General features: G+C 37.9%; 1 protein-coding gene across 2 annotated transcripts in view; it reads left to right on the top strand.

Annotated features, from left to right (window-relative positions):
- The window catches only part of LOC119782955 (glutamate receptor ionotropic, NMDA 2D), a 105,218-nt gene that overhangs the window by 84,144 nt on the left and 5,060 nt on the right, over positions 1-16,014 (top strand). For both annotated transcript variants that reach the window (XM_038284168.1, XM_038284169.1), the window contains one exon: positions 15,629-15,864. In XM_038284168.1, the coding sequence (XP_038140096.1) occupies positions 15,629-15,864 (236 nt within the window). The remainder of the gene's footprint in view (positions 1-15,628; positions 15,865-16,014) is intronic.

The raw sequence follows: 16,014 nt of genomic DNA, 5'->3' as shown, positions 1-16,014 counted from the left end.
CAGTGACAACATAGTGTGTGGGTAGGGGGTAGATAGAGGACACAGGTGGTAGCTGAATGAGAAGATGTCAAGGGGAGAATATGGGGCATGTGTCAACTGAAAGGTATTTTGATTGTGGGAGACAAGGGAAGTTCTGATGGGACTTTTAAAAATGTTTGTGAGTATTCTTATTGGGTAGAAGAGAAAATGATAAATAAAAGAGGGAGGAGAATATCATTGGTTTCGTTTTAAAGGTTTGGCTTTAATATGTTGTGCGTTCACTTTTTTCATCTTTTTGCTATGCAAAAAACTAAAAAAAGGATTTACTTGTGCGAGTCTCAGTTTTAAAAGTCACTTCTTGTGTCAAGATTTGGTGTCGGATTGAGGACCCAAAAGCAGAGGCAAGTAGGCAGAGGTGAATTTAGGTGAGTTTAATGAGGTTCACAGGTACAGAGGCAGGAATAAAAAAATCCAACAAAAAATAACAAACAAACCAGAACCAAGGAGACATCAGGGGAAACCAAACTCTAGGAGCCAGGGAGAGACGAGGTAAGCAGACAGACGTTAGACGAGGATCCAGCACACAGGAACTGAAGAGGGAGGGCTTTTAAAGGGGACAGAGACAAAGAGAGAGCTAACGAGAGGATTGGAAACAGGTGAGGACAGAGCAGAAAACAGAGCTAGGGTTAGAGGACACAAGAGGGCAGCAGAGGACAACAAATGGAAAACCTGGAAGACAGGAACTAACAAGAAAACAACAAAATAATAATTAAACACTAAAACAAGGAGCAAAGTAAAACTGAATACTCTAAATAAACATAACAAAACCAAGACTGTGACATCTTGTTTGTTGACAGATTTATAAAAGTAAAGATTATTTAAGACGGACAAAGGACTGAGGAAAATAGAAATACACGAATATATTCTAATCTCATGCAGGACCGAGGTAGGACAATTGGATGGACGATGGATGGACTGTAGATAGTTAAAAGCTGCAACACTTTGCAAAGGTTTTCATATGTGTTTAGTGTATTTCGGTTTTATATGACCTATACACCTCAAATTAATTATTCCTCTTCCCTTTTTTTCCAGCCTTGATAGTCTATTAGTCGGATTAATGAGGGAACCTTCCTATGAGATCAATAAACTTTGATTTAAATTGTGTCACTGATGCTCTAGCTTTGTGTCCAATGTAGTTTTCATTTTGGAAGGCCAGCCTCCATCGATTTTCCCATCAAAGCACATGGTTTCTGTGATTCCTACGTGGCCTGTAACTAACTCTACAAAAGATTTGCTATGGCTTTCCTACAGCAATGGTTTTGTTGTTCTATAAAGTCCAGATGTGTGACATGCATGACTAATTGCTGTGCTGTCAACAGCTTTTCCCATCTGAGCTGTGGATCTCCTCCAGAGTTACCATAAGCCTCTTGGCTTGCTTTTACAGTTGTCATACTCTTTTATTTTTAGGTAATAGATTCAACGGTGCTCTGTGAAATCTCTGCTGCCTTCCTTGGCCTTCACATTGTTATTTCCTCTCTAACGAACCTCTAAGGCTTTCACAGAAGATGGATTTAAATTAAGATTAAACCATACAGATTTAGATTCATCCTTAGTCCAACACACCTTAATCAAAGGGTGGAATTACCTCATCTGCATGCAGTCAGTTTCTCATTTTCCTTTTCATCATCTAATTACTTGATTCAAGTGTGTTGGATCAAGGACACATGCAAAAGTTGCAGGATGCTGGCCCTCAGGAACTGAACTGCCTCCCAACTGGTTTAAAAGATATTGTGATAAGAATTTGTAGCTGTAATGTGAAAGTAGTGATGCCATTCACGGGGTGGGGTTACTAATGGATACTCTGATGGATTAGAACATCAGAGTATGAAGGGCTGTGAATGTTTCACCAAACCTTGGAGTGAGATTTTGAAATAGTTTGGACAGTCAGCCCTTATCAATGTTAGATTGAAAGCCTGTGTGGATAGGTGCAGCTGTAGGTTGTAGGTTTTCAGAGGATTTAACTGAAACTAAAATGTGGAAATTTTATAGCACAGTGAATTTTAATGAGTAGCAATAAGTAATCTATACTTATGTGGAAACATTTTCAAAGCATTTACATTATTTACTATATTCTGGTGATTTTCAGAGAACTGAAGTAAAGAAGAATGGGCCCTACTTAAATACTTGCATCTTAAATATACTGTAAGCCAAGAATTTCAAAACTGTGTTTATTAAATATTCTATGCTGTACAAGTAAAATAAACAACAGGGAGCAAATAACTTATTACTGGATTACTGACACTAATACAGGAACCACTGAAATTGAATCCCGTGCAAACAACACTGTGTATTAATATTTGGTAATAGGCTAATGATTAAAAATCTTAACTCATTATCTTATTAGATAGTGAAATAATTGTTTGTTTGTTTTTATTTACAAAACAGCTAAAGAATATAATCCTACTAGGAAACTGTAGATTCTATATAAACTTTCCATTTAATTTTGGAAGTAGTGATGGAAATTAAGCTTTTAAACACATTCAATGGACCAAAATAAGGATAAATGAATAAGATAAGTAATGATAAAACGAGAACATCCCTCTATGAATCTTGGATAACTAAGTTGTTCTGCACATCCTCATTGTGTCTTATGTGGTAGGTCTTTTCTTGGGTGGCTGATCTTTTAAAGAATTAAATGCAATGGTTCTTTTTCTTTTATTTTGGACCTCCTATGGGTTTGTGAGGCAAACCTGAAAGCTTTAAGAATTTCGATATTTGTGTTGGTTTAATGAGTCCTAAATTCTAATGGGAGATTATTCAGCTAGAGTGAGTAATAATGATTTAACTTGTGAGCAAAACATGGACTAAAACTGGGACTAAATCAGGTGGCTAAACTATAGCAAACAAGGAGTAAAGCTCACAAAAAAAAGCACTAGATGTAGAGAAAACAAACCATTTTATGTCAATTTGATGTAATCCTACAATCAGCCTCCACATCTATAATTTAAGCTAGCTGTTGTATATTTTATTCAGATTTACTCAAGTGCTAGATTGCTTAAAATCTTCATTCATTTACAAAGACAATTATCTTAGTCCAAATAAGATAAGAGGAAATTCAAATGACATGCCTCGTATAACTGCTCAGAATTCCCGTTATTTTTTTATATCTAGCGCAGGTCTTTCAGCTTTGCTGCTGTCAGCGGATTGAATAGGTGGACTGGTGCAAAAATAAGGACTGTGTAGGAACCTGGTATGTCCTCATGTGTTAGCACTAAGGTTGTGTTGAAAATGCGGACATGATTTTTATCAGCATGATATTTTAATGTATAAATAAGTGGGATGGAGTTAAGTTTTAATGTCCGTCAGTTTTTAGCTGGAAAAATTGGTGAGATGGAGTGTATGCATGTGAAGACACTGAGGTGAGTGAGTCTTGCACCAAATGGATGAGAGTTGACAGCCCTTGAGTATGTTGTTTTTTTAATTGTATCTAAGAGGGGACCATTTGTGTTTGACAGAGGGAATCTGTTTTTAGCAATGGTTGTCAGTACACTAATGCTTGATTATCATATCACACAGTCTGCCACACACATTTATTGTCTCCATTGGATGGATCTTGTTTGGTTTCTCCTCATGCTTTAAATCAGCTTTGCTTATGGCGTGGCAGACAAAGCCCTTTAGCTGTTTCTGGCATGCTGATACTTTAGCTGCTTACCCACTGATAATGCCAATTTGGTGCCAAGATCTATTAAATAAGACTGGCATCTGGAGCTAAATTGCTCGACCCCGAAATGTGTGCTTGTGTTTTTGTGTGCGGGAAGGAAAATTAGAGGGCCCAATCGCCCTGATATACTGTATTTCTGTACCTGTTCTCATTTCTTTCGTTCTGTGTGCCATATCCGTCTGTGAATATGGCTCTAGATTTTAGAGTGGCGTACTAAAGAAAAGAAAGATTGCTTTTCTAGAGATGGAAAGTATAAAGAAATGGGCTTACATTCATCATACCCTCGAAGCTGCATCTTTTTAAAGACATCTGAAGATCTCGCGCGTCGCACCTTTCACTGGGCCAAGCTGTGTCACTGAGTTACATCATTTTTCTTCCCTGCCTTGTGGAATTGTATCATTTTCCTACTGAATTAGATGATATTAGCAGACTTTTAATACCCCTGTGAATCTATCTCTCTCCTTGTTGTTGCCTTTGGTGATTAACACCTCAGCTTTAAATGATGGTGATTGATCTTACTACATCTTTTCTTCTTGTCCTGCTAAAGAGCTGTAGAGTTGTAAGATTTTACCTTCCCTATCTTATCAGATCCAATCTTTTTTTTTTTTTTTTTGCTGTACCATATCTTTACTTTGATTCCATGATTATATTATTCAGAGTGTATATTTTAAAATATGAGAAGCTGGAGTTTCATCTCTTGGCCAGCAGATTTTTTATTTGTATTTTTTATATATCTTGCGATGAATAAAGGGAGGTTTGTTACCGTGAGATAAAAGTACGGCATTGTACCAGTCATGGTTTACTGCTTAGCAACTGTGAGGCTCAGTGTCTTTGGATGTGTGTGACATCCAGCCTCATCTGGCATACCGCAAAATGCAAACAAGCTTGCTGGTGCCTGCACATTTACATATGCAACTGTGCCACAAACACTGTGATACAGTGTCCTTTATTGAACATCGGTAAACGGCTCGCTTTGTATTAGTGTTGCCAGCTCTACCTGAGCTGGTCCGCCAGAAACAAAATAGGTGGAAAAAGAATGTGACACACCTGCCAGATTTGGCAGGCTTTAGTTGGCTGTGACTGAGACGTAGAAACAACTGCCATCTAAAAGGTTGAGGTGCAGGATAAATTGCAGTGCAGTGCAGATCACACTACTTATTGCAGCAAGCATGGGCCACTTACTCAACCCATGGCAACGGCAAAGTTCGCATTGACACCACATGCATTAAAGGAATTGAAAACTTGCTACGGCCATAACTTAGAGATGCAATTTTTGTAAATATTTTTTAACAGATCAAGTGTTCCGTTTCTAATGCTCCCCTAAGCAACTGTTCATCTGTCTTAAAAACACTAAGTGATGAGGCTACTGTCAGATTTAAATGATGAACAACCAAAAGTCAAACAGCTGCCAATGCAAGAGAAGAGTTAAAATGACTGGCATAGGACACAATGCTAAAGCACCTAATAAAAGTCAGCTGTGGATCCCCTTACAAAGCCAAATCATTAAGCAATCATTCTAGCAATAATACCTTTAATTTGAAAGGCCGAGAAATAAAAACAAATTAATGTCTCCAGCACATGATCATAAAGTAAAAATATGTTATAATAAAACTAAAAACTTGAATTTAAATATTCATTTATTTAGGATAAAGGTCTCATTAATTGATGCATGCATCGTAAGTCTTTTTTTTTGTTGAAATATTCTTCATTTCTAATACATTTAATGTGTGGTTGTTATGGTTCTCCCCATTTGTGACTGAGTTTTTAGTTTTCAGTAATCAGTTGTTCTGTTTTTTTGATTTTTGGTTTATTTTCCATTATATTCAAGAAGTCTTTAGTTACTCTATGTTGCCCCCTTGTGCTTGTTTCCTTTCCCCTTGGCTTCCTTCTAGTTAGTTCCACTCATACCTGCTCCATATTCAGCTCAGTAGCCCATCCTTTGTTCTGTTCCCCTTATATTCTCCACCTCTGCAGCCTCTCAGTGCTGGTTCCTTGTTGTTGTTTGTTGCTTCCTCATCTCCGGCTCCCCACGTGAGTTTCTCTTGATGTTTTCTGGTCATTTGTTTCTTTGTATTTTTGTATTTTGCCTCTGTTTCTCATTAAATCTATAAGAGTCACCTGAGCCTCCTGATTTCTGCATTTGGGCCTAAAAACCTCCACCCTATTGTGACAGTGGCACTTTTGACTTCTCATACAACTGCTGCTGCTTCTACTTGTGTGACATGTTCAGATTTGATTTTAGATTGTTGTAGTCAGAAATTTCTTTAGGTGTTAAGGTTCTATTGCCGGAATAGGGTTATTTATTCACAGGAGTTCAACCCAAGGCTGATCCAACAGGGGATGTGCCTGGTAGTCACATACCTCAAAATAGAAATAGTGCAAACCTACTGCACTGTTAGATGAAGTTAGAAGTACCTATTGTATTGCATCTAGTAAAGATACTCAACATGTCCATGAAAGAATTTCATAGTTTTTAACCATATAAGAACAAAGGCACAGAGAGCAGGCTGTCCGCAAGTGAAATCAAACTGAAGGTGAGCTGTATCTGCATTTAGAGGTGTGCTCCTCAGAGTCATGGTACTGTTTCTTTATCTAAGTAAAGGAATGGATATCTGACACACAAGCTCCATATATTCCTGTCTCTACCTGTAGTCCCCCAAGCATTTTGTAGTGACTTTGTCGCAGCAGCTTAATAAACTTGCCCAGCGGGGATCAAGGATGAAAATTAGCGGGAGCTTGGTTGTGGATTAATTATCACAGTAACATAATAAGTAAATGGTTTAATTATTGTTTGGATTTGATTTATTGCATTTTACATCAGAAATAAAATCAAGGATATTAACAGGTGAATCAAATGACCTTTCCACACTTTGTTTTCTGTGTTCCTGAATTAAATTCCTGAATCCTCAATATCCGAGACACGACAGTGAATATGCAGTCAAACGCAAGATGAGACCATCAAACATTGGTCTGTAGAATACTTCAGTTGTGACTTAGTACGTTGGGAGTGTACGTTGCCCAGATTAAACTCAACAGTTGTTTTTTAAACAGCAATCTATTTAATACAGTATGTTTAGGATTAAACAAAAGATTAATTGTGGAAAAGTCCCCTATGCCTTCTGTTTAATCCTATCAAGGGTTGTGAAACCATTGGCTCTTTTAAAGTCAGAAGTACAAAGAATCACAAACTCTTTCAAGAACCTTCCTCATAAAAAAAAAGATTAGGTGTTGTGTAAGAAAATATTACCAGTATTTCAACTAAACCCTGACCCCAAATGTGGCCCGAACAGCAATTAAAATTTACCCAGTTGCAAATCTATTTTGCTCCATGACCATTTCAGTGGGGCTGCAACAAGGACCTGGCTGCAATTCCTGGTCTGGGGTCTTTCTGCATTGAGTCGCCTTGCCCTCCCCATACATGTGTGTTCTTTCCCGGATACTCTGGTTTCCTCGACACACTCGAAATACATAACTAATTTCAATTAATCAAACCTAAATTGCCATTAGTTGTTAGTGTATATGTGCATGGTTGTACATCTCTGTCTCTCTCTGTGTTGCCCTGTGACAGCCTGTCGGAGACTGTCAACTTGTCCAGGGCATACCCCGCCTTTCACCCATAGACTGCTGGAGGTAGCCACCCTTAGGGCTAAACATGAAAAGAACTGGTTTAAGATGGGATTTGGTGATATTCCCAGTTTGGATTTTCATTTCAGAGGTAAATTGAGCATACAGTAGACTGAGTAGCCATAGGCTCTTCTCAGGATATCCTTTGGGGGAAGGATTTGTCAGAGTTCCACAGACTATGAGAATTTTATACATTAAAGCACATGTTAGGCACAAAGAGGATATGATTTTTGTGTTGGATTTGTCACTTATAAAAATTTACCAGAAAAAAAGAAATAAAAAACACAACTTTGCATATGTCAGCTAGTCAGAGTGTTTATGAATAGTTGATTAAATATCTTGAAAACAGAGGTGCAAAATTAGGTGATATATTAGTACCATTTATAAATAACATTTTCCACTTTTCAGGTTTTTATTGGGGTCTTGTAATTAATCTTTCCATTCCTTTTTGCTTCTTATTTTCTGGTACCCTTTCTTTGTTTTTGATTGATAATGCTCCTCACTTACTTGCTAATATGCACTGTAAAGTTCTCCCTCTGGTGGGTGATAATTAATTGCAACCCTTTTAATTCCATAAAACTGGAGGTGGGAAGTGACTAGTTGCATGTACGACCATGACTATGTAAAAAATATTTTTACAGCAAATGTGAATAATATTAGTCCTATCTGCTGCTTGTGAATATATTTCATATTCACTGAAGCTGAAAACATTTTATTTGGGGTTTATCTCAGAGCATGTTATCTAAAACTAATTGATAATGGGGATAGTGGGTATCAGGCCAGCTGCCAGCTTTGCTAGGGCCTGGGACAACACAGTATTATTGGGCACCCCATCTACCAATCCAAACAGCAAGCATGGCAAAATATGGCCTTTTTTGACCTGCTGTTTAATAGCCAGTCCCTAAAATTTTTTTCCTTCCATTGTGGGAGGTAGAATAGGCCACACTGCAAAAATGGTCTAGAAATAAGTAAAAATGTCTTAAATCAAGCGTATTTACCCTTCATTTTAGTAGGTAAATGGGATGATTTTCCAATGGAATGAGTATTTTTACTCTTAAAATAAGATTATTAGATAATATGCACTTGAAATAAGACAATGCGGTTGCTTTTTCTCATTTTAAATGTAAATCGTCTTGTTCCATTGGCAAAGTATCTCACTTATCTCCTCAATTCAAAAACAAATGCACTTATTTTAAGAAAAAATGACTTATTTAGATTTCCATTTTTTGCAGTGCAAATACGTTGGGAATTCTCTGCCCTCTGAATTTGCTGGCAGTTCATTTGCCATTTTTGAGAAAGACTTCACTTATGCCATTAAAAGCACAACATGAACTCTATCAGAATCAGTCATTTTTGTTTTCCACAATGCGGGAACATTAAAATTAATCAGTCTCTGAGCCACTATGCTGAGTCTCTCCTATCAGGCAGCCCGCCCCTCTACCTTGTTGTGCCATAAACCATGATAATAATTTTGGACATTGAGAACCAATGTCCATGTTTCATCTTTACATTATCCCTGGAGAAGAGATGCAGTTTTGCTGACCATTACTATTTCATGTATGTACAGAATTATCAGTTTGACCATGATTTGAGCTCAATTTACACGTCCATTTATGTTCTCACACACAGCCAATAGGGCGTGCGTTCCAAAAACAATATATAACAATCTGAATAATATCTGATTAATAAAGATATTTGCATCCCCTACTCTCGCTCACGCTCCCCCCACTCCCTGAAGCTGCGATGCCTCAGCTGGCTCTCCCACTCCGCTCTGTCTTTCAGACTGCACCTGGACCTCTGCCATCCTTCTGCTCTTTTGGTATTTCTGTAAAAGAGAAGATGTTTTCTCCCTTACACTAGCTAGCGGATGCTATACTTCACATTCATAAGCGCATTGCTTCTTACCTGGCTCTGATGGACATCATTCTTCTGCAGTTTTGTTCCTGGACCTGTTCCTGGCTCACCCCAAGTGTATTTTTAATATTTACTCCTAAAATCCCTCAAACATTTAGTGTCAATCTTCCATTTTTCTATTTTCTTCTCTGTGTACCAGACTTCTGAAAATCTGACATTCTTAGTTTGCAGTGAAAAAAACTTAAAAAATTTCAGCCCGCCGCTTTCCTGGTCAAACCATTTTATGTTGGGTGGGGGGAGTTCTAATGACCCCTTATTTAAAGAAAACATGTTACATATACCTAATGCAGATATATTTACATATTTAGTTACTCTAATAATAAATATTTGATCACAAATATTTTCTGAAAAAATACTTCTGCCTGTATTTTTAATGGCCAGAGTATAAATTTTGGGCCTCCTATCAGCAGGGTATATTGGAAAAAATATGACATGAAGATTCTGAGAAAGAGGAAAACCACAAATCTAGGAAAGAAATGGCTAAGAAGATTTTACTGAAAATTAAGCATTGCTTACATAGATCTTATTTTTTGTTTTAGCAATATTTTGCACTAGTACAAAACTTGTAAAAACTATGTAATTTTACTTACATAGGATTCTCTTTGCAATCTTTCCACCTCTGCACAGCACAGAGTACTGTGTAGGAATGATCTGGTGCTGTGACATTTCCCCCTAAAACACTACTGTTTATTTGTGTTCTGTTTTAGTTAGTATAAAGAAACCAATATAAAAAAGAAAATAAATAAATGTTTACCCTTAAAGGCAGCCTAGATGCCAACATTGATCCTTGTTTCACAGCTTGATCAGAAGAGAACTGAATGCGATCCTGTTTGCAAAAGGTGTTGGTATAAAGATTTTTAACAATAATTGAGTAACAATAATTGAGTCCAAAGTGATTTTGCGAATGGAATTACTACTTAACATGTATTTTTTCCCCTACTTAATAAAAAAGTTGTTTTGTTATCTGTTTCTGCAGAACAGATTAAGGTTTTCACACATCATTTACAGGATGCTAATAAATGTGTTTGGCATTGTATGTTTGTTTGGTTGAACCAGAGGCAGGAGGCTGTTACCTGAATCTGCCAGTGGGCTGCAGCAGCATTATAACCATCTGTTGCTGTAGCTTGAGGCCACGGCTGATTGGTTAATGATGTTCTACAGGAGACATATTAGCCAGATCACACAGATGACTGAATCGGCTTCAGCAAAGCCTTGCAAGCAGAGCTAATGATGGCTGAAATATAAAGGCAAGACCTTTTTTATGGAGCAGTGTAGTGTTGTGAGTAAATCTATGACCTGTCAGCTTTTAAAGCCCACTATAGCCAGTAAAACATGATATAGTTCAGAAAAAGCAACATGCAGTAAAAGCAGCCTTCAGACCTCATTTTTGCAGTGCAGCTCATGCTACCATAGTTAATGGTGTACCGTAAAGCGCTCATTACTAGTTCTCTTAGAGAATGTGCCTCTTTGATTCAAATATGAATCATATGCAGCATCCTTTGGGTGTCTGTCACTATGGTTACACCAGCAGTCCGTGCAGCCAATAGGTTCTAACAAGGAAGACCAGGTTTAATTTGGCAGTAATATAGTAATGTAAAAGTGCAGGGTTTTAAAGAGGCTATGCTTCATTCCCTGTAGCTCTAAAGATTGGAATCACAATTCTTCCTATAACTTACCACCTGGATGGAGATTCCAGGTGTAAAAAAACATTAAATGTTTAACTCTACTCTCTACTGTTTGTCTGTCATTCATCAGTGAGTTCTCTCTCTCATTTTTCTTCCCACTTATAATTTTAGGGTGAGGAGTACTGCATACTCTGTCACATTGACAAAAATTCAGCCCTTCATCCTCCATCCATGTTCTGCTTCTTTCAGTAACGTCTAACGCTCTCTGTCTCATTTCCCCTGACACCTCCATGGACAGAGAAAGAATGCTACTCCCTTGCCGTCTTTACAAGGCATTCTTCCCAACTCTCTCATTACTCTTCACCTACTTGTCTATGCTTGTTCCACTTATCCAAGTATCGCTGTTGCTCCTGGTCTGTCTTTCTGCTGCTTTCCTCATTTGCTCTCCGTTACAATGTTGAGATTAGGTTGTCAATGCCATTTTAGTTCTTGATTCTTCTTGATTGTTTTAGACTCTCCATCGTCTTTTTCTAAGTCTTTTTTGTCTTTATTACATCGAACAAACCGTTTTTATAATGCCAACCTACGACCATGAGAGTCACCTTGAATAAACAATATGCAACAGTCGGAGACTAGTTCTGCATTTCCTTTCGATTTTCTTTTGTTTCTTTTATTCTCCTCCACATTTTAGTATATAGGCATTTCTTTATCTGAATGTTTCCATAAAAAAAAAAAAAGATATAAAATAAAATAAAAACTTTAAAGCATAATATACTAAATACAAACTTGAAAAACTGCTGTTCTTCAGGTTTGTATTGGGCCTTTTGAATTTTTCTAAAATGTGTTGATGGACTAAGCTAGATATGTTTAATATATGAAAACAAATCCCGTATTGCAGTATCTGTGAGTCTGATGGTATATTTCAAAGCTCTACTTCTAAGAAATAAAAAAAATTTTGACTCACAAGCTCCTAATGTCCTTTATGCCTGAAACCACATATCTACTGTAAGTATGATACTGGCGTTTTACTGGATTGCCTTGTTGACTCCAAATATCTATTGAAACTTAAACTTGAAAAGAAAAACAGTCTTACACATCACATTTAATTATTACCTTTGCCAAGGAGGTTATATTTTTAAGGAAGTTTGTGTGTGTTTGTCTGTCTGTTTAGAGAAGGGGTGTCAAACTCATTTCGCATCGTGGGCCACATACGGCCTAGGGAGATGTCAAGTGGGCCGGACCATTAAAATTAAACCATACTCTGCTAAAAATAACAAAAATATCATGTCTTTCCTTTGTTTTGGTGTAAAGAAGCACAAGAACATCAGGAAAATATTGAAATTTAATGAACTATCCTTTTACAAAACATTTCATGAAACACCTCATATTTCCTTAGACAAATGTGCAATTTACTTTTATCATTCACAAATATGCATTGCAACTGATCCCACTGATTGTACAAAGGCACAAAACTTTAATTGGTACTGAAAAATATAGTAATGCACTTTAAGATTAAATGAGACTTTTAAAGAAAGAAATTTTTAAACCACTTACACATACGCATATAAAATCTAAATGTAATCCCTGCGTACACCTTACAAACTAAGGAGAGTGATTTTAAATGTGTAATGAAGAAAGTGTTCGCCTGTCCTGTAAATCTGTAAACTTCATACATGAAACATACATACACATACAATACATACTGAAAATTTATGGAGTCGTATGAACAGTAGAATTCCATCACACAACTTTTGTTTTGAAGCTGCTGACTAACATTAAAGTGCACATTTTTTAAATCACCACAGTAAGGATTCATCTTCACAGAACTGTATTCTTTCAATGCAAACAGTATCTGAGGCAGCATTTTAAAGGTGTTAGTCTAGTCTGGACTTGTATTTGTTCCTGAAACTTGGCATCTTTTGGCCTGTACAAGTGCATCAACACCAGGTGTCATGTCCTGACTAGCTGTCACTTTCAGAATGTCATTTAAGTGCTTGTTTGTGAGCCTTGAACGCATTTTTGTTTTATTGATATTCATCACTGAGAAAATTTGTTCACAAAGGTAGGTTGTCCCAAACATGCACAAAATTTTTGCAGCCAGGGCTGTTAATTTGGGGTACCCTGGTAGTAGATACTGATAAAATCTGTCCAGACCTACAGAGGCAAATTTGCCCTTCAAATCTGCATCACACTGCAAATCAATTATCTCTAGCTGAATTTCGACCGGCAGATCAGAAGCTTTAACTGTGAAAGGTGAGCGAAAAACTGAAAATTCTGTATCAAGTTCACCAAATACCTGAAAACGTTTCTCAAACTCCCGCAGTAGTCCTGCAATTTTGTCTTTGTACCGTTTCATGTCCGCATCAGGTCTGGTCACACACACATCTCTCAGACAGGGGAAATGAGCAGGGTTGCCATTTGCCAGTTGCATCTCCCACAAAGTCAGCTTCAACTTAAATGCATGTATGTTGTCAGAAAACTGTGTGACAACTTTTTTGCGGCCTTGCAACATTTTGTTCAGATTGTTCAAGTGTTCAGTAATATCAACCAAGAATGCAAGGTCCCGTAGCCATTCCTGAGATTGTAATTCCAACACCGGTTTTCCTTTTTTCTCCATGAACTGTCCGATTTCCTCTCGTAGATCAAAGAAATGCCTCAGCACAGCGCCTCGGCTTAACCATCTCACTTCAGTGTGGTATGGCAGGCTGTGGGTAATGTTGCTGTCGCTGAGAAGTTTGTCAAACTGACGATGGTTCAGACCTCTGGACCGGAAGAAATTTACAGTGCGAACAACCACCTCCATGACGTGGTCCATTTTCAGCGACTTGCAACACAATGCCTCCTGGTGCAAAATACAGTGAAATGTCCAGAAACGATCTCCTCCATTAAGGGCTTGTACTTTGTCTTTGAACTTTGTCGCGACACCTGCTTTCTTTCCGACCATGGATGGCGCACCGTCTGTAGCCAGGCTGACAGCGCGGGACCAGTCCACTCCAACTCTGTCCAATGCAGCAACGACAGAGCCGAAAATGTCCTCGGCTGTTGTGGTGTCCATCATTGGCACCAACTCAAGAAACTCTTCAGTAACAGTCAATGTCTCATCAACTCCTCGAATAAATATGGCCAGTTGGGCCACGTCTGATATGTCAGTGCTCTCGTCAATTGCCACGGAAAATGCAATAAATGACTTGACTCTCTGTTTCAATTGACTGTCTAAATCTGCCGATAGTTCCGAAATCCTCTCTGCTATAGTATTCCTCGTCAGGCTAATATTGGCAAAAGCTTGTCGCTTCTCCGGACATACAAGTTCAGCCGCCTTCATCATGCATCGTTTAACAAAGTCACCGTCGGAATAGGGCTTCGATGCTAATGCTATTTCGCTAGCAATTAGGTAGCTGGCTTTTACCGCTGCTTCACTGACTTCTCGGCTCCGGATGAAAGTTGACTGCTGTTTCCTCAGACCCGCCAGCAATTCGTTAATCTTTTCTCTTCTCAGTTGTCCTTGCAACCCGTCATATTTTTCGCTGTGATGAGTCTCGTAGTGGCGTCGAATATTATATTCCTTCAATACCGAAACTTGTTGCAAACACACCAAGCACAAAGGTTTTCCGTGCATCTCTGTAAATAAATAGGACGTGGTCCATTTTTCTTTGAAAATTCTACACTCCTTATCTACTTTTCTCCGTTTGGATAAAGACATTTTGGCTAATAAGTGTGTAGCGGAGAGGTAGAGACCAAGGTATTAACGACGTCGTAACAAGCAGCAGATGGCGCATTGATACCGTCTGCTGTTTTCAGTCTGTCTCAGTGATGCGGCTTGTCTTCTACTCTGATGGAAAGAGTGCGCCCCTTAGCGGATAATCCATGAATTGCAGCGAATTAAAAATATTAATTCCATGTCTTTTATGCATTTTTTCCACTTTCAAATTATCCTGCGGGCCTGATCGAACCTCCTTGTGGGCCATATGTTTGACACCCCTGGTTTAGAGGATAACTTCAGAAGTTTTAGATGATTTTGATGACATTTTTATCATTGGTATCCCTCATGCCAAGGAACAATCTATTACATTTTGCTAATGATCCAGATCATAATCTGGACACAAGAACTTTTTAAAGATTGTCTAACGTTGTGAGATGGGAATATCTGGTGAAACACGCAGTTCCCCACTAGACCACAGGGTTCAGCATCAGACTCAAAAACACAGAAAGTATTTTACTGAAGACAAAAACACAAAAAAAGGGAATGTCGTTGCTTTGGTAGCATGATCAATTTAACATTTATGAGCAGATTTTATGGATTTTTTTTTACCAGAGGTGCACCTCATGCCAAATAATAATGAATTTAAATTTGGTAGTGATCCAGATCATGTGCAAGTTTAGCATAGGTGTACTTCACAATATGGGGCAACATTTGCTGCTTGGCAGAGGTCTGTCTATTTCTAGTTTTAGATAGTTATATTTCAGATGTGATTTTGTCTATTTCTCTTTTTTTCTGTACTCTGCATATCAAGAATCATTACAGCAATAACATATAGCTCTGAACAACTATGACTGTATAGCTGGACTTTACTTTGTATTAGTGTTTTCTTAAAAACGTATGCTTTTCTGGTGAATTTTTGAATTGATTAATTTTTTTTTTCCAATTTTACGCTTCCTATATCTTTACTGAGCACTTTCTTCAACATTTTCTCATGTATTTTTTCTCGTTCTTAGTTTATCTCTCCAATGTCATGTTAAACTTCTATTCTTTACCTTTTTTCCCCAGATGAGATTGAAATGCTGGAGCGCCTCTGGCTATCAGGTATCTGCCACAATGACAAAATTGAGGTGATGAGCAGTAAACTGGACATTGACAACATGGCTGGGGTCTTCTACATGTTGCTGGTGGCTATGGGCCTCAGTTTGCTGGTGTTTGCCTGGGAACATTTAGTCTATTGGAAACTCCGCCACTGCATGGCAACTAGTTCCGGCAAATTGGACTTTCTCTTAGCAATAAGCAGGGTAAGTATTTTTTTCAAAAACTCTGTTTGGAATATGTCTGCTGCTAATACCTTAGCTTTACCATTAATACCCATTTTTGCCAGCCACACTGACTTGTGACAGCTACATCTGGATAAAAACAAACCATAAATTTAGATTATTTACAGTGCT

Source organism: Cyprinodon tularosa, unplaced genomic scaffold, assembly GCF_016077235.1.
Source record: "Cyprinodon tularosa strain WSP-4 unplaced genomic scaffold, ASM1607723v1 ctg2, whole genome shotgun sequence".
NCBI classification, from domain to species: Eukaryota; Metazoa; Chordata; class Actinopteri; order Cyprinodontiformes; family Cyprinodontidae; genus Cyprinodon; species Cyprinodon tularosa.
This window is presented reverse-complemented; position numbering and strand designations above follow the sequence as displayed.